Source organism: Henckelia pumila, chromosome 4 (genome assembly GCF_033568475.1).
Source record: "Henckelia pumila isolate YLH828 chromosome 4, ASM3356847v2, whole genome shotgun sequence".
Lineage (NCBI taxonomy): Eukaryota > Viridiplantae > Streptophyta > Magnoliopsida > Lamiales > Gesneriaceae > Henckelia > Henckelia pumila.
Genome location: NC_133123.1, coordinates 147,687,077 through 147,713,275, shown reverse-complemented (window position 1 = coordinate 147,713,275; position 26,199 = coordinate 147,687,077). Strand labels below are relative to the sequence as shown.

The 26,199-nt window shown below is 37.2% G+C and overlaps 2 protein-coding genes across 2 annotated transcripts; both read right to left on the bottom strand.

Moving 5' to 3' along the window:
* Positions 1–12,820: 12,820 nt before the first annotated feature.
* On the bottom strand, positions 12,821–15,738 carry LOC140862003 (uncharacterized). Its single transcript, XM_073265007.1, has 5 exons — positions 15,172–15,738; positions 14,695–14,758; positions 14,075–14,574; positions 13,128–13,252; positions 12,821–12,848 (listed from the first exon to the last, which is right to left on the bottom strand). Exons 1-5 carry the CDS (start codon positions 15,736–15,738, stop codon positions 12,821–12,823), a joined length of 1,284 nt encoding a protein of 427 aa, XP_073121108.1.
* Positions 15,739–16,773: 1,035 nt separating this feature from the next.
* On the bottom strand, positions 16,774–20,356 carry LOC140866157 (cytochrome P450 734A1). The gene is made up of 5 exons (XM_073271063.1): positions 19,897–20,356; positions 19,331–19,554; positions 18,778–19,022; positions 18,081–18,456; positions 16,774–17,487 (listed from the first exon to the last, which is right to left on the bottom strand). Exons 1-5 carry the CDS (start codon positions 20,177–20,179, stop codon positions 17,062–17,064), a joined length of 1,554 nt encoding a protein of 517 aa, XP_073127164.1. The 5' UTR covers positions 20,180–20,356; the 3' UTR covers positions 16,774–17,061.
* Between the last annotated feature and the right edge of the window lie 5,843 nt (positions 20,357–26,199).

Genomic DNA, 26,199 nt, shown 5'->3' with positions numbered 1-26,199 from the left:
AGACATCGAACAAGTCTGAAGTGCGGATAATCGCACCTTGCGACTCAAGGCATCAGCAGTGAGATTAGCAGCTCCCGGATGATACTTAATTTCGCAATCATAGTCCTTCAGCAAGTCCATCCAACGCCTCTACCTCATGTTCAACTCCGCCTTAGTGAACAAATATTTGAGACTCTTGTGGTCGGTGAAGATCTCAAATCTCTCACCATACAGATAATGACTCCAGATCTTCAAAGCGAACACAATAGCTGCTAACTCTAAATCATGAACTGGATAATTGTCTTCGTGTAACTTCAACTGTCTAGAGACGTATGCGATCACATGCCCATTCTGAGTCAGGACACAACATAACCCCTGGAGAGAAGCATCTGTGTAAACCACATACTCTCCAGATCCCGACGGTAATATCAACACAGGCGCAGAGGTCAACCGTCATCAAAGCTCACAAAAGCTCTCCTCGCACTCTGAGGACCACTCGAAATCAACACCCTTGCGAGTAAGTTGCGTCATAGGTCGAGCTAGCTGAGAGAAATTTACAATGAAGCGATGATAATATCCTGCTAGACCCAGAAAACTGCGGATCTCAGCAACCGTCATCGGACGCGACCAGTTCAACACAGCCTCAATCTTGCTCGGATCAACAGAAATTACATCCCTGGATATGATATGGCCAAGAAAGACCACTCAATCCATCCAGAACTCGCACTTACTCAATTTGGCATACAACTGTTCATTCCGAAGAGTCTGCAGCACCAACCGCAAATGAGAAACATGCTCATCCGCATCACGCGAATACACCAGAATGTCGTCAATGAAAACCACGACAAACTTATCCAAAAAATCCCTGAAAACACGGTTAATTAGATCCATAAATATAGACGACGAATTTGTCAATCCAAACGGCATCACTAGAAACTCGTAATGCCCATAGCAAGTACGAAATGCAGTTTTAGCTACATATTGATCTCGAAACCTCATCTGATGATAACCAGATCTTAAGTCAATCTTGGAGTAAACTGAAGTACCCTACAACTGATCAAACATATCATCAATACGAGGCAAATGATACTTGTTCTTCATAGTAACTCGGTTCAACTGTCGATAGTCAATGCACTACCGCATCCACCCCTTCTTATTTTTCACAAAGAGAACAGGAGCTCCCCAAGGAGATACACTATGACGAATGTATCCCTTGTCCAAAAGATCCTGTAACTGATTCTTCAATTCTTGCATCTCTGACGGAGCCAGACGATACGGCACTCAAGAAATAGGCGAAGTACCCGACATCAACTCTATGCCAAACTCGACTTTCCTAGCAGTTGGAAAACCGGAATCTCATCGAGAAATACACCTGGAAATTCATTTACAACTGAAATACTCTCTAAACCAATACTCTCAGCGGACAAATCAACTGCATAGATGAGGTAGCCTTCCCCGCCAGACTCTAGAGCCCGACAGGCTCTCAAAGCAGATACCAACGACATCGGAGGTCGCGCTCCCTTACCATAGAAAAACCAGCTATCACCCTCAACCGGATGAAAGCGAACCAACCTCTGATAGCAGTCCACTGAAGCTCGATAGGTAGTCAACATGTCTATCCCCAGAATACAATCAAAGTCTTCAATCGTAAGAACCATGAGATTCTCTACCAAAATGTTCCCTTCAAACTCTAAAGGGCAACCCATCACTAGACGCTTAGCCAAAGCAGATTGACCCATCGGAGTAGAAACAGAAATCACTACGTCTAGTGCAATGCATGGTAACTTATGCTTCTTAACAAAATGTGCAAAAATGAACGAATGAGATGCACCAGTGTCAATGAGTACAAAAGTAGGCATGTCATATAACAGAAATGTACCTGCGATGACCCTCTCATTCTCCTCCACTGTCTGATCATGATTCAAGGAAAACACCTGACTAGAAGTCCACGGCTTCAGATGAGAACTCCCAGCAGACTGTCCCTGCGATTTCTGCTGAACGGTAGTATGAGAACCCGATCATGAACCAGAACCAGAACCACCTCCTCCAGCAAGTGGACAATCCCTCAGGAGATGACAGACCTCTCCACAACAAAAACATGCTCCAGAATCTTTACGACATCTGTCTGTCGGATGATTATTTCCACAATGATCGCACTTCTCCTTCTTACCAAAACAAACAACACCACCGAAACCAGAGAAAGAAGAAGTAGATCCAGACTTCATGAAATACTAAGAACGGGGACCCAAGGAACTCGTAGGCCTGGACTGAGAGAAAGACCTGTTACGCCGAATGCTATCCTGCGCCTGGTGACATCGGCTCACCAGTCCCTCATAAGTCATGTCGTCGCCAACCGCCACCCGGTCATGAATCTCGGGGTTAAGGCCTTGAAGAAATAAATTATACTTCATCTCTGAGCTGTAAGAAATCTCAGGGCAATAGGACAACAATTCGAAGAACTTCTACTGGTACTCGTCAATCGACATCGCTCCTTGACGAAAACTCAACAACTCACTCGCCTTCGTCTAATGAAGTGCAGGAGGAAAATACAGCTTCTGAAAAGCTATGCGGAACTCGGCCCAAGTAGCAATTCCTCTTGCGGTAATGAACGGTGCAGAAGTGGACCTCCACCTCTTACGGGCTCGCCCCTCCAAGAGATAACCAAGAGTCTCCATCTTCTGCTCCTCGGTGCAGCGGTAAGTCTGAAAACAACTCTCCATGCGCTCCAACCAGTTCTCAGCATCCTCAGAAGTCTCGCCTCCAACCAAGGGCTTAGGACTCATCTGCATAAATCGATGCATACTGAAACGATGGTGATCATCCCGACAACGATGATGACGCTCCCTACGATGCTCACGATCATCATCACCCCAGCGTCCTGCTACGCTGCCATGACTACTCTGATCTTCTCGATTCGCCATCTACAAAAATTTAACCTCACGGTTATCTTATGCAGAATCTAAATTCCAAGATTACTATGCATGCTCTGATACCATAAATGTAGTGACCCTTACCGAGATCACCTACTAATCAGAACTTAAGCATGCAATTAACTTAATAAAACAGTAAACCAAAATTAAACTGCGGAAGCAAATAAATATTATACAATCCCAAGAAAAAGAATCTGTAAATACCCAAATAGTTATACAACCAAATCGAATGTTGTATCAACCCAATACATCAAAATAAAAACCCTAGACGAAGCTCCAACTGGCCATCCAATGCCTAGTCCCTCTTGGATCCACCCGCCTCATCCAATCGCAAACCTGCCCCATGAAATAGGGTGTCCAGATGCACAAAGTACGAGACGTGAGCATTAAATGCTCAGCACTAGAGTATGAGTATACCGTACATATGAATACATGAATTCAAGTGTACCGCCTACTGAACTAGAGGCCAAGGAACAGATAACAAAGACAGACCGGACCCTGGTATGTAGCACTCTGTGCCGTCGCTGTTGAAAAACGGTGTTCAGATCAATTAGAATTGATATCCGGTGCAGCGGAAGTTTAAAAATTTATTTTATTAATATGGAACGATTCCATATCTGGGTATCAAAACTTTACGATTAAATTTGTGTAAGTAAAACAAATAATCACTATTACATATTTTACCTTGTCAAGCAAAGGCTTGATCGTGGACTCCAACAGAATTTAATCTGCTCTTCTTGTAAATCCCGGGAACCGATGACAGTCACGATGTAACTCCGGAATTAGGTCCACGAATGAAAAACAGAAACCCTCTGATTGACTGCACTAGAAATCAATCAGAATTTTTACGTAGAGAATAAACAGATATGATCTGTTAATTCGATTTGTAATTTTTCACAAAAATCACAAGTCGAATTTTCTCCAAAAGGGACAGAGGATTTCGAAAATCCCCTTGAAAATTCTAGAGTGTATTTTCGAAAATTGCAATATACAATGTGTGTGATTTTCGAACCCAACACCTCTATTTATAGATAATTTCTAGTTATAATTGTATCAGGACTCTAACTCCTTAAAGCCCACAATCCATAACTTAAGCCCAACAAGCCAAGCCTGTTGTTATAGAAATTAATATAAAATTCATCGTGACTCCGATTGATAAACTGATTTCACCAATGTGCACAGAAACCATTTCTGCATCTTTTAGAGTCAAGATAATTTTTCTGAATCCGAATTCAGTGATTTACAAAAATGCTCATCCCTATGTCATTTTAGGAAATCCCACTCCCTTTAGTTAAGAAGTCCAACTTCTCTTTCATTAAATTTAACTCTTTAAATTTAACTATCTCTACGGGGTTTTAGTAATCCATTACTTGTGTAACCCTCAATGGTTCAGGAATACAGCTAGCCGTGGGCTCACAACTCCTTGTGACTCGGAACAACAATTTCCGACTTACCCATCGAATCATGGTAAGAGCGCCTAGCAACATCGCCCCATGATTCCCTAGGTATTACTGATAGTGCCTGCAAGAACCAGTAGATTTTGGTTAGCGTACAGTACAGTCCCTTCATCCATATATCCCGATCGAATCAACAACCATTGGTATATCGAGAGTCGTTCGAGATTCGATAACTATGCATAACATCTTGGAGATCAAATAGTGACATCGCATGTGTTACTAGGAAAACCCATTAACCTAAAACACATCATGTACTCTGGCCAGAGATTCGTCACACTAATATCTCCTCAGATCGCATAGGATATCCACACTCGCAAGTATGTGGTGAATCCTTGACAACAAAGTATCGACTCCTATATGTGTCGTAACTGTACCCAATCCCGACACCTGATGACCCCAATAGAGTCGGTAAACGAGTCAAAGTACAGTACTAGCATATAGAGTCTCAATGATGTTTTAAGTAATAAGGACTAATGGTGTACAACCAAAACCGCGGACTTTATCCACTCGATAAGTGATAACCACTTGGAAAGTCCGAATAGGGTAGTTCGATCATTCATCATATGAATATCCATTTGCATGCTTTGAACATCTCTATGTTCCATACCAATGAAACGTGGTACTCGGCATCGCAAATGCTAGTCTCAATCTCGAGCAATCCTTATCCTTATTTGCAGACGGCTCAATTGACTAGGAACTGTTTAGAATATATAGTGACTATAAGATGTGTTTCATGATAGTCATCCCCATGTGCTACCACATCTTACATACACTATAGTATATTCAAGGTCTTTATCAAAACAACAATAGTATATCATAATATAACAATATGAAGAAAGATAAAGTCCATGCCATTATAAAAATGTAAATTATATTAAACAAAAGATTGTTTTACATAGAGTCATAAAAGCCCTTAGCCACAAGTTGGCTAACCGGGCACCCACTCTTTCAATCTCCCACTTGCCCTAAAGCCAACTAGTCATACTACATAATCCCATTGATTCGCGATGTTTGTCAAACAATGGTCCTGGCAAGGGCTTAGTAAGCGGATCAGCGATATTGTCTGTAGAGGCCACTCTCTCGACAGTGATGTCTCCTCTTTCCACGATCTCCCGGATGATGTGGTATTTCCTCAGTACATGTTTGGACTTCTGATGAGACCTTGGTTCCTTTGCCTGAGCAACGGCACCCGTGTTGTCACAGTACACCGGGACTGGACCAACAGCTTCAGGAATTACACCCAACTCTTGGATGAATTTCCTTATCCAAACCGCCTCTTTAGCAGCAGCTGATGCTGCAATGTATTCTGCCTCTGTGGTGGAATCCGCTGTGGTGTCCTGCTTGGAACTCTTCCAAGAGACAGCACCGCCATTGAGCACGAATACAAATCCAGAGGTTGATTTCGAGTCATCTACGTCACATTGGAAGCTAGAGTCGGTGTAGCCTTCCAACTTCAATTCTCTTCCTCAATAAACCATGAACACATTCTTAGTCCTTCGCAAGTACTTAAGAATATCCTTCACGGCTTTCCAATGCATTTGACCGGGATTGGCTTGATATCTGCTCGTGACGCTCAGAGCATAGGCCACATCCGGTCTGGTAGATATCATCCCATACATGATACTACCAATGGCTGACGCATATGGTATGTGTGTCATCTTCTCTATCTCTTCATCAGTCTTAGGACACATAGACTTGGATAAAGAAACTCCATGACACATAGGTAGATGTCCTCTCTTGGACCCATCCATTGAAAACCTTTTCAATATGGTTTCGATGTAAGTTGATTGAGTAAGTCCTATCATTCTCTTAGATCTATCTCTATAGATCTGTATCCCTAGAATATAGGAGGCCTCACCCAAATCCTTTATCGAGAATCTACCTGATAACCATATCTTTGTTGACTGCAACATCCCTACGTCATTCCCCATTAGTAGAATGTCATCAACATAAAGTACTAAGAATGTTACCGCATCCTTAACTACTTTCTTGTACACACATGGTTCCTCCGGGTTTTTGATGAAACCAAAATCCTTTATTGTTTCATCAAATTTCTGGTTCCAACTTCTTGATGCTTGTTTGAGACCATAAATTGATCTCTGAAGCTTGCATACCTTATGCTCGCTTCCCATGGATGTGTATCCCTCGGGCTGCATCATATAGATCTATTCCTTAATGTTTCCATTAATAAAAGCAGTCTTTACATCCATTTGCCATATCTCATAGTCATACCATGCTGCTATGACAATAAGGATTCTTATGGACTTGAACATTGCGACTGGTGAAAAGGTTTCATCATAGTCAACTCCTTGTCTTTGAGTATAACCTTTTGCCACCAATCGTGCCTTGTAGGTCAATACCTTTCCGTCAGGCCCAAGCTTTCTCTTGTAGATCCATTTGCACCCTATTGGAACAATTCAATCGGGAGGATCTACTAAAGACCAAACTTGGTTAGTATGCATCGAGTCTATTTTCGATTGCATAGCTTCAAGCCATAAATTTGAATCCGCATCAGAAATTGCTTCCTTGAAGTTTTTTGGATCACATCCAATATCGGGTTCACCTTGATCCCCTTCAAGAAGAAGACCATATCTAATAGGAGGTCTAGAAATCCTCTCGGATCTTCTAGCAATAGGCGTGTCTTGTAATGATTCTTGAGGTGTAGGATCACTATTTTGTATCTCGGGTTCTTCTCGAATTTCTTCGAGTTCCATCATCTTGCCTTTCTTATCCAATAAGAACTCCTTCTCCAAGAATGTGGCATTCCTTGAAACAAACACTTTTGTTTCAGCAGGATGATAGAAATAATATCCGATTGAATTCTTCGGATACCCTACAAAATAACATAAAGTGGATCGACTATCCAACTTATCTCCCACTGTCTGCTTCACGTAAGCAGGACATCCCCAAATCCTCAAGTACGAATACTTAGGAGCTTTGCCATTCCATAACTCGTATGGTGTTTTATTTACTGCTTTAGTGTGGACGTTGTTTAACAACAATACCGTCGTTTCAAGCGCGTAGCCCCAAAACGAAGGTGGGAGCTTAGTGAAGCTCATCATGGATCGAACCATGTTCAACAAAGTTCGATTGCGACGCTCCGAAACACCATTAAGCTGAGGTTTCATAGGAGGAGTCCACTGAGAGAGAATCTCATTCTCTTTTAGATAGTCCAAAAACTCGATACTTAAGTATTCTCCACCTCGATCCGATCGAAGTGCCTTAATACTTTTACCTAGTTTGTTTTCTACTTCAGCCTTGAATTCTTTGAACTTTTCAAATGCTTCAGACTTATATTTCATTAAATATAAATACCCATACGTAGAATGATCATCAATAAAGATAATGAAGTAGGTGTTGCCACATTTAGTACCAATCCTAAATGGACCGCAAACATCTGTATGGATCAAATCCAACAGATTTTAACTACGCTCAGGTTTCCCTTTGAAAGGAGATTTAGTCATTTTTCCCTTTAGGCAGGACTCACAAGTAGGTAGAAAGTTAATATCAGACATATCAAACATGCCCTCTCCCACTAGCTTGTTCATCCTCCTTGAGGAAATATGACCTAGCCTAGCATGCCAAAGGTTTGCTGGGTTTTGACTATCATCCTTTCTTTTAATTGTTGTTACTGGTTTATCAACATAATTAATTGGAACGTTTTTTAATTTTAAGCTATATAGATCGTTTTCAAGTTGTCTATTTCCAATCAAACATTCATTCTTGTAAATATTGCAAATCCCATTCACAAAATTGCAAGAAAAACCATCTCTATCAAGCATAGAAATAGATATAATGTTTTTGACCAAATCCGGAACATATAAAACATCTCTCAAAAATAACTTAAAATTGTTCTGCAAAACTAAATAAATGTCTCCTATAGCTTTGGCTTCGACTCTAGAACCATTCCCGAGCCTTAACTGGGTCTCACCCATCCTTAGCTTACGACTTCTTGTCATCACCTGCAAATCATTGCAAATGTGAGATCCACATCCGGTATCCAATACCCAAGAAGAAGTATTAAGCGAAACATTTATTTCAATGTAAAACATACCCTTTGCAGTTCGCAATTGTTCGAGGTATTCCTTGCAGTTACGTTTCCAATGACCGGGTTTCTTGCAGTAATGGCAAACGTTTTCATCTTTTATCCCAATTGAAGCCTTGGCCTTTCCCTTCTTATTTGGTACAATCTTCTTGGGCGGGGCAGAACGTTTCTTACCCTTTCCACTTGGTCCTTTCTTAGAGTTAGAAGAGGAGCCAACCAAGAGTACCGGTTTATCCTTCTTTAGTGTGGCTTCATATGTGACAAGCATATTGACCATCTCTTCAAGGGCGGCCTCTATCTTGTTCATATTGAAGTTCATCACAAAACCGTCAAACGATGAAGGAAGTGATAGAAGCAACAAGTTCGCGCTAATTTCATGCTCCAAAGTCAAGTCGAGTGTTACCAACTTTTCAATGAGCCAAATCATGCGCACCCCATGCTCACGGACCGAAGTCCCATCTCGCATGCGGCTCGTCATGAGCTCTCTGACGGTGGCATACCTCTCCGATCTTGACTGAGCTCCAAAGAGTTCCTTGAGGTTCTTGTGAATATCAGCAGCATTCACGGTATCCTCGAATCTCCTTTGAAGCTCATCAGACATCGAAGCCTGCATGTAGCATTTGGCCTTGATATCATGGTCCCACCATAAATCAAGTTTGGCCAACTCTTTCGGACTTGTATTAGCCGGGGCTTCCTTCAGAGGCGGCTTCTCTAACACGTAGAAAGCTTTTTCCGAAGTAAGAATAATTTTTAACTTACGGAACCATTCCGTATAGTTTGCGCCAGTCAATTTGTTTTGTTCGAGAATTGAAAACAGTGGATTGCGTGGATTCATCGTAATATAATACTGAAAAGGAAACAGACAATAATCAATGATTGTTTAATTAATTTACTAAGACATAAAATATGGCGAATTTTAATTTTATGAATTACACTCCCACTATTTTAACGATTTCACTACCCTCTAGTGAAAACGAGAAACATTTTCTTTAGTGGGAACATGGAGTCCAATTGACAAACTATGGTCCCGAATAATATCAGCCAACCATAATTTTCAAAAGGTAGAGCGCAATTGCTTCCAAAGCAACCTCCATGTTTTTACCTCATGTCCAATAAAGGCCCAATAATATGACGCCGTTTATTGTGACATGTCAAGATGACCCATCAATATTAAGTTGTGATGGACGGTCGCCATGTGGATCCCCAATAATATGAGCCAATCCCATGGGAGTTTCACCCAACTTACAACATGTGTCGATCCAATGTACAGCTTTCCGACGAACGGGCCCCCCCAATAATATGAGCCGGACCGTATCCGCGGGTAGCATCACATACATTGATCGTTGATGGAAGGTAGGAATATTTAAACAATATTTTAAATTCCCTTTTGTTTATCTTGATATCAATTTTAAATCATATTTAAAATGAGGGATTTTATTTTTTGAAAATTTGTCTCATCATGCAAATTTATGTATGCTTGCGGGATTCATACAATTTAGTCTAAACATGCATACATCAATAATATCATATATTATTTAAGGATGATCGATCTCATTTACTAATCGACCCGTGGTTGCCAATCACGAGTCTAAGTACAATCCTAGGTGATATGCAAGTATGCAATGCAATCCTATTACATTGAGCCTCCAATTTATATTTCTTCGGTCTTCATTGTCTGCTGGGCCCACCTTTTCTTCAAAACATTATCTCCCACTAAGTCTAATAAATTTACAATAAATTTCGATGACAAATATGGGATACATTTTGGGGTTGGGAACGGGCCATAAACCAGGCCCACTTTTATTACATATGACAATAATATTTGGGCTATAAACCAAGCCCATTAATAAACACCAACAACAATAAGACAAATGTAAATCACCTAACATACACCTAAAATATTGGTCATGGCAATCGATCATCCTTTTATCCAATAATTAATTCAATAATTAAAATAATTGGATAAACATGCAATGGCATCATAATTAAAAGATAAAATCATATTTTATCTTATCCATCCATAAGATCATATCTTATCATCAATTGTACCAAAATAATTAATTTTATAAAATCTAATTTAACGGATAAAATTTATAAATTTTCCAAAAATTCAAATTTATCCAAAAATCAATTTTAAAAATTTCGGACTCGAACAATTCGATCTGATGCCTCGTGATCTAATCAAAAATAATTTTCGATCGGATCAAACACTAGAATTTCAAAAATTCAAAATTTTTTTAAAAAAATAAAATTTTAATTTTCCGGGCTGCCCGGGACAATCCCGGGCAGCCCGTGCCCCGACCGGGGCTCGGGCTGGGCAGCGACAATCGCTTCCCGTGTTTTGCCCGTCAAAATTTTGATTTTAAAAAATTTGTTTTGTTTCAAAAAACCGAGGCTTAAAAATTTTGTACAATCGATTAATTTAATCGTTTGATCTGAGCAACCTGGCTCTGATACCACTGTTGGAAAACGGTGTTCAGATCAATTAGAATTGATACCCGGTGCAGCGGAAGTTTAAAAATTTATTTTATTAATATGGAACGATTCCATATCTGGGTATCAAAACTTTACGATTAAATTTGTGTAAGTAAAACAAATAATCACTATTAAATATTTTACCTTGTCAAGCAAAGGCTTGATCGTGGACTCCAACAGAATTTAATCTGCTCTTCTTGTAAATCCCGGAAACCGATGACAGTCACGATCTAACTCCGAAATTAGGTCCACGAATGAAAAACAGAAACCCTCTGATTGACTGCACTAGAAATCAATCAGAAGTTTTACGTAAAAAATAAACAGATATGATCTGTTAATTCGATTTGTAATTTTTCACAAAAATCACAAGTCAAATTTTCTCTAAAAAGGACAGAGGATTTCGAAAATCCCCTTGAAAATTCTAGAGTGTATTTTCGAAAATTGCAATATACAATGTGTGTGATTTTCGAACCCAACACCTCTATTTATAGATAATTTCTAGTTATAATTGTATCAGGACTCTAACTCCTTAAAGCCCACAATCCATGACTTAAGCCCAACAAGCCAAGCCTGTTGTTATAGAAATTAATATAAAATTCATCGTGACTCCGATTGATACACTGATTTCACCAATGTGCACAGAAACCATTTCTGCATCTTTTAGAGTCAAGATAATTTTTCTGAATCCGAATTCAGTGATTTCCAAAAATGCCCATCCCTATGTCATTTTAGGAAATCCCACTCCCTTTAGTTAAGAAGTCCAACTTCTCTTTCATTAAATTTAACTCTTTAAATTTAACTATCTCTACGGGGTTTTAGTAATCCATTACTTGTGTAACCCTCAATGGTTCAGGAATACAGCTAGCCGTGGGCTCACAACTCCTTGTGACTCGGAACAACAATTTCCGACTTACCCATCGAATCATGGTAAGAGCGCCTAGCAACATCGCCCCATGATTCCCTAGGTATTACTGATAGTGCCTGCAAGAACCAGTAGATTTTGGTTAGCGTACAGTACAGTCCCTTCATCCATATATCCCGATCGAATCAACAACCATTGGTATATCGAGAGTCGTTCGAGATTCGATAACTATGCATAACATCTTGGAGATCAAATAGTGACATCGCATGTGTTACTAGGAAAACCCATTAACCTAAAACACATCATGTACTCTGGCCAGAGATTCGTCACACTAATATCTCCTCAGATCGCATAGGATATCCACACTCGCAAGTATGTGGTGAATCCTTGACAACAAAGTATCGACTCCTATATGTGTCGTAACTGTACCCAATCCCGACACCTGATGACCCCAATAGAGTCGGTAAACGAGTCAAAGTACAGTACTAGCATATAGAGTCTCAATGATGTTTTAAGTAATAAGGACTAATGGTGTACAACCAAAACCGCGGACTTTATCCACTCGATAAGTGATAACCACTTGGAAAGTCCGAATAGGGTAGTTCGATCATTCATCATATGAATATCCATTTGCATGCTTTGAACATCTCTATGTTCCATACCAATGAAACGTGGTACTCGGCATCGCAAATGCTAGTCTCAATCTCGAGCAATCCTTATCCTTATTTGCAGACGGCTCAATTGACTAGGAACTGTTTAGAATATATAGTGACTATAAGATGTGTTTCATGATAGTCATCCCCATGTGCTACCACATCTTACATACACTATAGTATATTCAAGGTCTTTATCAAAACAACAATAGTATATCATAATATAACAATATGAAGAAAGATAAAGTCAATGCCATTATAAAAGTGTAAATTATATTAAACAAAAGATTGTTTTACATAGAGTCATAAAAGCCCTTAGCCACAAGTTGGCTAACCGGGCACCCACTCTTTCAGTCGCATCAGGAGGTTGCTTCCATACCAAATACCAGTGGATACTTCGGACCCAAATCGATGGAAGTTCATCCACTAACAGGATAAGATGAAACCCTACTACCAGACATCTCAAAGAGATAGTACAATATGCAAATGGATGCAGCATAAAATCATTTCATATAAATCATGCTGTCACATAATACATGCATACTCAGTCAGGATATCTCGAATATTACTTTTGTACCTCAACTACTAGGCAACTCTACCAGCTCTAGGTCCATACCTATAATTCGCACTACACAGCAAAATGATACTACTATCATTATATTTCTCCAAAAGTCTTAACTAGTCTATTGCATACTCCTAAATGTTTTTAGGAAGCAAAAGCTATACCTGCGTCCATCGTCAGCCATTTGATGTTGATGCCCATAGAACTCGGGTACAACTCCGCTGTGACTCCCGAATGCCTCGCCGACCCCCGGGTCAAGCCCAGGAAGGCTAGAACTATTCAAATAAGTCTAGAATGGAAAGGAAACCACAGAATTGGCAAAGAGAAGTTAGGCATCGGCCTTCTATTTATAGACAATGATCGGAACCTCCGATCCTCGATCGAAACGTCCGATCCCGACATCGGAGCTTCCGATTGCCCTTATTTGCCACGTGTCAAGTTCTCACTGGTTGACTTCGGATAGAGGAGATCGAACCTTCCGATCCTGACCGGAGCTTCCGACCAGACACACGTCATGCCTGACGTAATACCATCGGAACTTCTGATCGTTCATCGGAGCTTCCGATCGCCTTTGGAGCTTCCGATCTTCAACAGTCTTTAATGTTTCATTCAGTTCTGATTAATCCCTTAATTACTTTACTTGGTTACGGCTACTACATTGATGATATAACAGCTCATAAGGAGATTTATTGTGCAGAGAAGTAGAAGGTATCCGATTTATCAGATAGGTGGCTGTCAAAACACATTCATTCCAGAACTAGATCGGCACACGAGACTGAAAAAATAAAGAACGAGCAACATTGAGTAAGTGTTGATGTTTCCGTTCGACCACTGAGTTTTGCTGAGGTGTTTGAACACAAGAAAACTGATGTAATATTCCCTTGGTTTGAAATAACTCAGTAAAAGCAAGTTCTTTAGCATTATCAGTACGAAATGCCTTAATATTCTTGTGAAATTGAGTCTCAATCATAGCACAAAATCTGGAAACAACACTCAATGATTCAAATTTATGTTGAAGAAGAAAAACCCATGTGAACCTTGTTGAATCATCAAATAATGTCAAAAATAACCGTTGATTGTTGTGTGTAGGAACATGATAAGGACCCCATACATCACAATGGACCAAATCAAAAGCATCTAAAGAGACATGATGATGTGAAACAAAAGGTAAGAGTTTTTGTTTTGCAAGAGGACAAACAGTACAAGGTGTTGCAGAATGTAAATCTTCAATGTTAAGCTGTAACATGGATCTTAAAGACTGTAGAATCTTCAGTGATGGATGCCCAAGGAGATTGTGCCAAACTTGTATATCAACATGATTGATGGGAATCGATGAACTTGATGATGCCACTTCCAGTATATAAAGACCATCTATCTTTTTACCCTTGCCAATCATCCTCTTGGAGATGTTGTCCTGGATAATAAAGGAATCATGATAGAAGCTTACTGTACTTTGTGTGTCAGCAATGAGAGAGCTGACAGAGAGCAAATTGAACTTGAATTCTGGTATATAAAGTACATCCAATAGAAGTATAGATCCCAATTTTATGTCACCGCAATATTTGAATTCAGCATGTTCATGATTAGGCAGAGTAACTCTTGAATTATGTACTGCCTTAAAGGATATGAAAGCATGTTCATCGAAACAAATGTGTCTAGATGCTCCAGAGTCAACTATCCAAGAGGTGGAAGCATGTAACATATTTGCTACTGATATGGAAAAACAAGTACCTGAAGGAGATGCATTACAGGTACCATCCTGGGTAGGGCTTGAGGTATCAGACTTAGCAAGATGCTGCACAAACATTGCCATCAACTAGTCCATTTGATGTTTGTCCAGATTCGAAAAAGAATTAACAAAAGCAGCTTCCAAAGATGGCCCAGACATTTGAGTTTCAGGAACAACATTGGCTTGATGTGTATGTTTAGCCCGATGCTTATACCCGGTGGATAACCATGAATTGTGTAACATGTTTCAATGGTGTGGCCCGGACGGTTGCATGAAGTGCAATATGGTCTTTCTTTTGGAGTTTTATGAGCATTTCGATATGTGGTATTTGAGTGAGATTGAGTGTTCTTGATCAAAAAAGCCATATCAGTATTCGAAGAGTGTGTTAGTGATGCAAAACCAATGGTTCTTTGTCTTTCTTCTTGAATCACTAAAGAGAAAACTCGACTGATGGGTGGTAAAGGATCCATAAGAAGTACTTGACTTCGAACTTGTGCAAAAGAATCATTAAGCCCCATCAAAAACAGCATTGTGTAATCCATTTGAGTATATGCTTCAATCTTCTTGACCCCATCACAGACACATTTGCCACAACTGCACATTGGACGAAATTGATTTAATTCCTCCCATAAGGCTTTGATCTTGGTGAAGTAAACAGTGACCGGATCTTGTTCTTGACGAAGAGTAAACAATTCTCGACGAAGCTGGAAAATTCGAGGACCATTGCTCTGTTGAAATCGATCATGAAGATCATCCCAAATTTCAACTGCAGAATCCGCAAATAGAATGCTGGCAGAAATCTCTTTAGAGACTGAATTTAAGAGCCAAGAAATAACAATGTTGTTTTTTCTCATCCATGCCTGAAGCAAAATCGGATCAGTGACGGAGGGCTTGGAGATTGATCCATCAATGAACCCTAATTTGTTCTTTATAGAAAGTGCGAATTTAATTGCCCTGCTCCAGGATGCATAGTGTGAGAGGTTGCGAGACAAGAACGAGTCCCGGATTATCCGAGTGATGCAGAAAATATTGGCTCGAAGGATCATCAATAACAGATCTACCAGCAGACATATTCCATGTGTGAAGTTGTATTACCTATCAAGATATTGATTGGATCATACTCTAAGTTGCACGATGGGATCAATGTTCTGGCGCAGAGGATTACAGCTGATGTAACTAATCAAACGGCTCTATTGTAGCAGTTAGGGAAGTCGGTTATCAAGCTTGTGCATGCAATATATATACAGTTGCATGACTGCCGAGAGATAGAGATTTGGAGAAGTTATTCTTTCATGCTGTTGTGAGTTGATTGAGCGTTGCTTTTCCATTTTGTATATTGAAGTAAGATCATTGTAAACTCTTCGGGAGTTCTTGATATTTTTTCCAGATTGTATAACTCTTACGAATCGTTAAAGGGATTGAGCCTTGGGCAAGGCAGAAGTGGATGTAGGATTTAATCCGAACCACTATATTTCTTGGTGTTCTTTTTCATTTGATTGTTCATCTCTCATTTCTGGATTACGTTCTTTGCATTTGTGAGTTTTCTGGGTGTTCTAATCAATCACGAGTCGATTAGTATCCCAACACCATGCATTTGATTGTGGATTCGCCATAACTCTGGAATGAAGATACCTATTATCGATCGGAAACAAGCAGGAAGAAGATCACTTGATCGGCGATCGGAGAAGATGATCGGAAGATGATCACTGATCGTCGATCGGAGTAAAAATTGCGGAAGTAATTATCGGTTTGATACCATATTACGATAGATTGAATAACAAGATTTGTATTGAATTAATGAAAAAGAGAGAGGAACGAGTTCTATACATTTGTGTATTTATATACACTTACACAACTAACTATCTCTTAACTAACTTCTAACTATTGTTAACTAATTCTAATATCTAATGATTTATGAGGTTGGATTCAAATCTCAATTGTATGGGCGGTGAAGTTAAAGATTAGATTTGAAACTCTTCCATGGTATATAAAAAAAACAAACAAAAGAATATACGCGAAAAGAAATTATAATGCAAGTTCCAATTATACGAAACATTGTATACAAGCATGAAACAAAGAAAGTATTTACATATGGAAACACAAAAGATAGAGATGGGGGAAACAAATAACACTTGAAAGGGAGACAAATTTTTGCAACTCTATAGCTTAGAGGAAACATTTTTTAACAAAAAAAAAGGCTAACACTTTACGAGTTAGACTAAGAAGCACCTAATCAACATTCATCCATCTAAAGTTAATTAGTTAGAATCCTAACATTTTCTTCCTTTTTTTTTTCCCTAAATGAGACGTGTGAAAAATCAGAACACAGCACTCATTTGAAGCAGCAGCATGCATGTATATCGATCATTTTATAATTTTCGGAACACGATGGGCGCGCCATGTTGAGGGTGTAGGAGCATGAGAACCGAGGGCGAGTGTTGATAGGTAGGCGAAAGCTCGAAAGAGAAGCGTTGGAGGATTATGGCGATGGCTAGTTTGGCTTGTAGTATGGCTAGGTTTTGACCTATGCAGCGGCGGGCGCCCAAGCCGAATGGCATGAACGCCATCGGGTGCTTGGCCGCGTGGGCCACCCCCTTGGCGAATCTAGCCGGGTTGAACTCGTGCACGTCGTGGCACCATAGGGTCGGGTCATGGTGTATGGCTAGTATCGGGACGAGGAGCTCCGTGCCACGCGGTATTTGGAGGGTTCCAAGCTGTGTATCGGTCTTGGCTCGTCTGATTACCGCTACTGCTGGCGGGTATAGCCGTAGTGATTCGTTTAGGATCATTGCCAGCTGCAAATTAATTAAATTCAAAACATTTAATTAATTACTTAGACACAAGTACTATTTAAAACCAAGTGGCAAGTGAAAATGTCTAATAATTTCATAATATGCGCCTCATCAGTTCAAAGATTAATCATTTAATCAACTCAAACAAGAAGAATTAAAGTACCATTTTTAAAATTATTATCACATTATTATATATCAAACATCATTAATAACCATCAAAGATAAGATCCCTTTTCGCGCATCAAACACATGCTTAAGTTTTGCTTTTTATTTCGCACAATTTCCAAGGAAGAATTGTCCTTTTTCGAAAAGAAATAGTATATTGTCTATGTACCTATGCAAGTAAATGTGCGTACATATAATCATGGCATGCGTATAGGAAGGACTTATATTTTATTCCATAAAGCAAACCATTTCAAGTTTCATGTACATTTCTTGAAAATGTTGTTGTTGTTACTACGTACTAATTACTAGGAGCTACAAGTATAGGATTTAGATAGTATCAAATTTTTAGGATCGTTAAAAATTTACATATCTATGCTATCAGCTAAATTAAAACCGTCAATTTCACGATCGGAAACAACGAAATTACGTACCGTTTTCAGCTTGGCGAGATCATCTTTAGTAGGGACTTCACGTGATCCACACACCCTCAGCACCTCCTCACGTGCCTGTTCCTGCCACTGGGGATGCATCGCCAGCAGCACGGCGGTCCACGTCAGCAGATTCGACGTCGTGTGGAGCCCCGCGAAGAACATCGTCTTGCACTCCTCGACGATGTCGTTTGGCGTCACGGCCAGCGGCGCCGCCTCGTCCCCCGCCGCACGCATCATGACCTCCAGCAAGTCGTTGGGACATTCGCCTCCCGAATCCGCCGCCGACCGTCGTCTGCCGTCGATCACTTTCAGCAGCGATCTACGGATCTCCTTTTCCAATCCCCAAGATATTCTGTTCTTTTTGGTGGGGAAGAACCTGGAAATCAACAAAACAAACAACTTTTTTTTTTAATTTCACCAGAGATTTAACTACACACAAAAAATGGCCCGAGGCTGGCTCATGTGTCGCTTCGCTCGATTGAACGTGCACCAGTTTCGAGGCCATGGAATAAAAAATATTCTCGTCTCAAATTTGAAATTTTAGTGTCACACCACATACAACAATGCAATAATAATTATAAGCATATAATTATCAAATCATTATAATAATAATAATAGTAATAATGATTGTGATTAGATATGATTATTGGGAATAATTGGAAAAGACATAAAATAAGTTACTATTAATGAAGGTTACCTATATCCAGGGATGAAAAATTTCTGATAGGCTTCGGTGGCATGGACCATTTGCTGTGCTAGCAATTCAAAAATGGCTCTCCCTTCAGAATAGCTGCTCCCAAACGTCACTCTTGTTATTACATCTCTCACTATCTTCTGGAACCAATCGGAAACCTCCACTTCCACCTTGCCGGATTCCGACATTTTTTCCGGCCACGTCGACAACGCCTCTTCGATGCTTTTCCCCATCAGGGGAACCATCATCTGGTAATATCCGACGTCACGTTAATATTGGTAAATTCATTATTTAATTTGTTACGTTGGTTAGGTAAATCGTATCTCTAGTGTATTTAGGCTATCATTTTAAAAAATTGTTGTGGTTTGCTAAAATCAAGCTACTTGGAATTGGGAATGAGTTATTATAAGAAGTACTAGATCAGTATGTACTTGTTTTCTTGATAATATAATAAAATCATCTCAAAGTTCTAAGTATTTAATGTAAGTACTAGATTACTAATTCTTTTTTTTTTTTCTAAATATGTATATTATATCTTTCTTTCTTTTTTTTTTACCTTGAGATTTTCTGTGTGGAAAGTTGGTTGAATGATTTTTCTATGGTGAGCCCATTTCTCTCCTTTGAGACTCAACAAGCCGTCTCCTTCGATCTTCCGAACCAATGCGGGCGACTCGTTTTTCTCGAACAACTCGGATTTCAAAACGAAGATTTCTCGTACGAGAGCTGGATCAGAAACCGTGACACGAGGTGTTGGTCCGAACCATACAAGAAACATTGAGCCTGCCACCAAAAAAAATATAGGAAAAAAAAAAGAAGGTTTTGTTATTAATTAGGGTTTATCTTAAGTAAATCAAATATAAAAAAAAGGTTAAATATATTGGTGTTTACCAAAAGTGGTAGCACAAAAAAGAAGTGATGGATTCATCATTTTGTCTAAAGAAAATGGATAGTGTAGACCCTACAGAAAACACACTCAGAAACACACAATGATCCTCACACCAACTTTCTTGAATAAGTAATTAATGTGTAATATGTATGGAAGGGAAAAGAAAAAAAAAAAGAAATGTTAAAACAAATTTCCCACAAAATAAACCCCAAAAAAAAACAAGATTAATTAAGTACCATATATTTTCTTCCAATGATGATAGAAAGAGAGGACTCTTGGCAGAATATTGTGGGAGAAAGGCATAGATTGAGATGAAGCAATCAAATTCAAGCTATAAATCTCCTTCATATTCCCCAGCAAAAGATGGTATTTTGGACCCTTAATGCCTTGCTTCATGAAATGACTCCCAATTTTCCGAGGTGTCCACCATATATGAACCACGATCTTCAGCAAGAAAACCAGAAAAACACATGAGATCACAAGTGAGCCTAAGAAATTGAGATTGTAATAATCTCCCATACTTGAAGTTTCTTGATTTCAGATTTCTTGAGGAGAAGAAGGGGTGGGGTGGGGTGGGGTGGGGGGGTATTGAAGAGGGGGAGAATGAAGAATATTGTTTTGGCTGGTTGGCTGGATTGTGTTTGGTTTTATACAGAGATGGGAAAAGTGGAGATTTCTTGTCTTTGTATGGGACAATGGGATGAAGATGGGCTTAAACTAAGGCTGAGGGAAGAAGTATTAATATATATATATATATATATATATATTTTATTTTTTAATTTTTTTTGAAAGAATTGGATTTGAAATTTTACTTAAGGTCAACTATTTGAGAGAATGAGGTGTCATTTTGTGTTTCTTGACGGAATTGCCCCCATTGATTTTTCTTAATTATTTTTCTGAATTTTATATATATTTTTATTATTTTAATTTATTATTTTATTTGGAAGCTTGGGATATTGTACGTAGGCACGTAATAAATGAGGATTTCATTTATGAGACATGCATTGATGTGGGTTGTGGCCAGTGCTATGATCATGTTATGTTGTCTACAAACAGTACTTTGGCCAACCTGAAAATTTAGATTTTTAATTAATAATTTTCATGTATAGTGAGTAGAGCCCGGCTTTGTGATTAATGAGTATCGATCAACTCATGCCGACGTTTAGATTTTTCGAGCCGGGTCGATCGATTCCATATTATATATAGGTTCGTGTAGTTTTTGGGCTCGAAATCGATGATGGTTGACTATTTGAGGATAGTCGAGTTTTTTCACGATTCGAGAGCTCGGAGAGATCCATGTTTAATATATTGAAAAAGAAATGAAATTCTAGCTTGGGGAATATGTATCATGAATCGACATGATATTGTTGGCGAATTTTAAAATATTAAGAGAACAGAGACATTTGATCAATGTATAGAGGCATGCATATAATGATCATTCGTAATATAATTTATAATTAAGGAAAAAAGAAGTGTCATCCTCAAATATTATGTGACTGATAGTGAAGGTGTCTGCTGCAGTGTTGCTATCAGTTTGGGATCAACACCAAGGGGTAAGAACAAGCGATCGGACATCTAAAAACGAGCCATTGTTTTTTGTCAAACAAATAAATTTTTTTTTTTGATTTCCAACGATGATATATTTTAGAACCATATTAAACTTACTTTATATATCTGTTTTAAAAGACGTTAAATCGCTGTATCAAATTAGTTTTTACATGGATTCACGTCACTAATTAAGACAACGACCCTTTATATATTTTTTCGAAATAAAATAATAAACTTTTCATTTTGATCCATTAAATATTCAGAATTTGGTACAATAACTTTGATTTTGTTTTGGTGTACATTCTCATCTCATTTCTCTAAAGCGTTAATGTGGAACTAGGAATATTAATGCGGCACATGAAATTGCTTATACATCTGGTATCATCAGAAATTGGTCTTAAATAACGTTAAATTAACAACGTAAGCTTCGATAAGTGAACGACTAAAACTCAAAAATTGGACCAATTATTGGACCAATTTTTTTTTCCCTAGTTTCCAAAAGTAAAAAGGGTCTTTATTTTGATTTTGACCTTTTGAAGAATAATATAGAATTCAACTCCCCTAATATTTTAAAAAAGGAAATAACTATCAAAAAACGTACGTCATGACAATTATGTGAAATTTTTAGTGCTTAAAATAAGCTACATGATGACTCACTCGTTCATTTATTTTATATTTTATATAATATAGTATAGCATAATTATTGATTATATAATCACCTAAAAAACAAGAGCATAAAAAGATCATATAATCTTTTTAGATATATCTTGTTATAATGGATGTATGATTGTGAGAAATAATAGCGTAGGCACATGCATATTTGACCCTAGCTATTGCCACTTTTTTAGGGATTTTTATTTACGTGGAAATAAATAAGAGACACAAAATTACATATTCTCTAATTGAAGCCAAAAGGGGTTGAAAATAATTTGTATTAATTTTCCTTTCGATTGATTGATATATCTGCCCATCATTTTCACTAATGCCCTTCACAAGTTATGATTTTATACCTAAATTAGTTTGCCCCACTGATTATAATTCAATGACTAGAAGCTGCACACCTACCGGAACAAAGACGCGCAGACCTTCAATGAATTTTTAATCTTATATATATAACAAAATTATAAGTTTATTTTTTTTCAAAAAAAATGTTTAAACTTATGAGTATGTATGTCAACTGCACAATAGGATCTTATAACAAATATTTCTATCTGTTTTCACAATCGGTGAAATTTCTGGAGCTTTTTAAATGGAAAAAATTGGTTTGTTGATCTTGTATATTTGTCACTTTGCAATTTTAATCTTTTATATTTTCAGATTTCAGTTTTAGATCAGTATCTTTATTTTTTTAATCAATTTTAGTCCTTTTTTCGACGTGGCGCTGACGTCACACCAATTTAATGCTGATGTGGAGCTGACGCGTACAGTGCCACGCAAACATTTTTCGAATAAAAAGGACCGAAATTACCAAAAAAATCAGAACATGCAGGACTAAAACTGAAATGAAAATATAGAGGACCAAAATCGCAAAGTGACAAACATAAATGATCAAATTTCCAGTTTTTTCTTTTAAATGACATGAAACTTTTTTGATTTTGGTGAGTTGAGGAACTCAATTATTGATATATTTAAAAGAAATCCCAAATTTAGAATCGTGTCCCCTCATGATCGATAACTTATAGGAAGGAGAAAAGAGTGGAAAAGAAGTTAATAAGCAAACGGGGGATTTGTTTGATATTTTAGTTTTTACTTTTACATAAGATATATATTTGCATAATGTGATTATATAAAAAGTCAATGGATGATTTATTAGACTAATTATCCGGTTCAGTACTGGTGTTTTGGTTTGAATAATTATCAGTGGTGGATCCAAACCAAAAAAAATATCAACGATAATTAAGCTAATATTAATTATTAATAATACAATTATGATACTTTTTCTCAAAATTTGGTTTCATTATTTTGTCACATCAATATTTTCGTGCATATATAATATACATTTTTAAATATCCGTGAGATTTGTCGATTCGACCCATAAAAATAATACTTTTGATATGAAAAATATTTATTTTTATTGTATTAGATTGAATAAAAGATACATCTCAAGAAATTAATCCGTAAGACTATATCATATGCGTTTTTTTTACGAGTATCATATATATGATTTGTGTGTTTTCTTAAAAGTTCAATAAATTTCATGTTGTAGCATAATAATAATAATAATAATAATATAATAATAATAATAATAATAATAATAATAATAATAATAATAATAATAATAATAATAATAAATGTCATGTTGTATCCTTGCACGCAATATAATTTTCCAATTTAGGGTCATCAAACGAGAACATACATGTATAACAACACTCAAACAAAAAAAAAAGAAAGAACTATCTTCAAATTTGACGTACAAGTTTTAAATATATATATATATATATATATATATATATATCTACAAATTTATAGCCCAAATTTAATAAAAAAAAATGTGTACACTAAACTTAGATGATATTTAAATCCAACTCCATTTTGGGGTCTAATTCTAGACATCAACGTGTCCATGTACCACAGCCGACGGCTATTAATAAAGAAACCCAAACCAATAAAAAAATACATGAAGAAGAAAGGGTAGTTAGGAATATACACTGAATAATTTTATAAGACAGATCTTTTTATTCGATCCAACTATAAAAAAATATTACTGTTTAATTGTTTCATCGTAGACATGATCAGTCGTCGACCGTCTCATAGATATAGCTTTTGGTGAGAGCATCTCGCAAGAGACCTACCCACATATATAATTTGGTGTTTCCTCCAAGGCATCCCTGATTAAAAAAGGTTGGTGATAAAATTATTTAAAATTAAATGTCATTCTAAAAACATTATATATTTGGAAGAGAAAATGTAATTTAGTATATAATATACGATATTAAAAGGAGAGAAGAGAAGGGGAGAGGAAGCATTGGACAAGTTGTGTTTTGGAAGGTTGCTCTTAAATTGATGCACATGGGAACAAGGCTGTCTATTATATTGCTCCTTTTTGCTGTGATAACGGGGGGATGTGCCTTGCTTGTCTCAAAACAAGCCTACCCCATCCGAGGCCACTTCCCTTAATCTTGTCTTAATACTACCAAAACATCATGGGGGCCATTTCAACCTTAATTCATCCCTACTACCTTTATTTTCTCCTCCATTTTTATTACACTTTAAAATCCAAGGGCGGATTCCATAGAAAGACGCGTAAATACCATTCATCGTCGAATTAAATAAAGGAGTATCGAAAATTTCACGATGAACCATTAACTGTTCAAGTCGAATTCCCAGGATCCGTTATTTATGACATATATGCTAACACTGACTAGATTCATGTCACATCAGCACGACGTTAAAAATGACTAAAATTACCTTTAAAAAATACATAGAGCGGATTGAGACAACTTTACGGTGGATCATTAACTGTCTAATCGAATTTCTAGATCCATCTTTGTTATAACATTTTCTGCCGCACAAAATAAATGGCAGCCATGCTATCTTATGTTCAATACGTTATAAGAAGGGAATGTCACAATTTTTTTGGTCTATATAGTTGTTTCTTTGTCATTTTCGTAATTTATGATATCGAATTCTGGTCTTATTATTTTATCTTCTTTTTATTTGAGATTGTCAATGTAGAATGACAAATCATGTTAGCGTTGTATTCATGTCACGTCACCACGTTAGAAAATGACTAAAATTACCTTAAAAATAAAACAAATTAATTAAAATTGAAATTCAACCACATAAATGATCAAAAATCGCAAAGCAACCAACCTGCGGATTAAGAGTGTTAAAATTTGGAATAAAACTGAAAAATATCATAAATCCAAATAGAAAAAACCAAACATCGAAGCGAATTGAACCGAAAACCGAAAATTGAATTTTAAAATTCGGATATAAATGTTAAAACTGAAACTTATTTGGTTCAATTTCGAATGATATATATCAAAATCGAATCGACCAAAAAAATTGAAATTTCGTTAAATTAATTACTTTATTATATTTTTATTTATATTATTATTTTTATGAGATGATATTTAGTAAATGAATGATTATTTATAATAATTTTTAGTTGATTACTGTTTATTTAAGTCATTTAGAATTTGAATTTAAACGTTTTAAAAATAAATCATGTAAAAGATAAAATATCATATTTTAAAAATTACTTATATTATTAATAAAAATAATTGTATTAAAACCGAAATAACCGACCGAAATAATCAAACTTTTTTGATAGAAAAAAAACCGAAGCAGAAGAAATCAGTTCGAATATCTCTAAAACCGAAAAAATCAAAAATCGAAAATCGAAAACCAAATCGATCGATGGACACCCTATCACGGATGATAAGATACAGTATTCCAGCGTGTATAAAATATTCATTGATTGCGGGTGGATACCAGAAGATTTGGGTATTCATATAATTATTTAGATTTCGGTGGCACAATTTTAAATGGTGTTATTCTATTTCAAACGCGGAGATGATTGACATTAATTAATAAATATTTTAGAAACATTAAATAATAATTTAATTAGCTTATATTATTTAATTTATTTAGTAGCTACGTAATTAAGAGATCGATGGAGTATAAATCAAAACATTAGCGAGAGACACCAGCATGCCTTCGGAAATGGTTTACAGACTATTGGTGACTGCTTTCCAAGAAGATAGAGCAGTGCCTGGAAACTTGATATAAAATGTTTTGCCCTCTTTCGATAAAAATAATATAATGTATAATAAATATTTTGTCTGTTGTCTCAATTACATGCTGAAATTATATATACGAATAATGTCAAGTAGCTAACTATGATGCATTTTTTGTTCCCACAAAATTTGGTATGCTTGCTTTTATTGTGGTTAAGCGAACTATTTGTCCTTTACACTCTCACATCTAGGGCCCCACGTTTACGCAATTGTGCTAATTAAATTACTAAATGTTTCTTACATATGTTG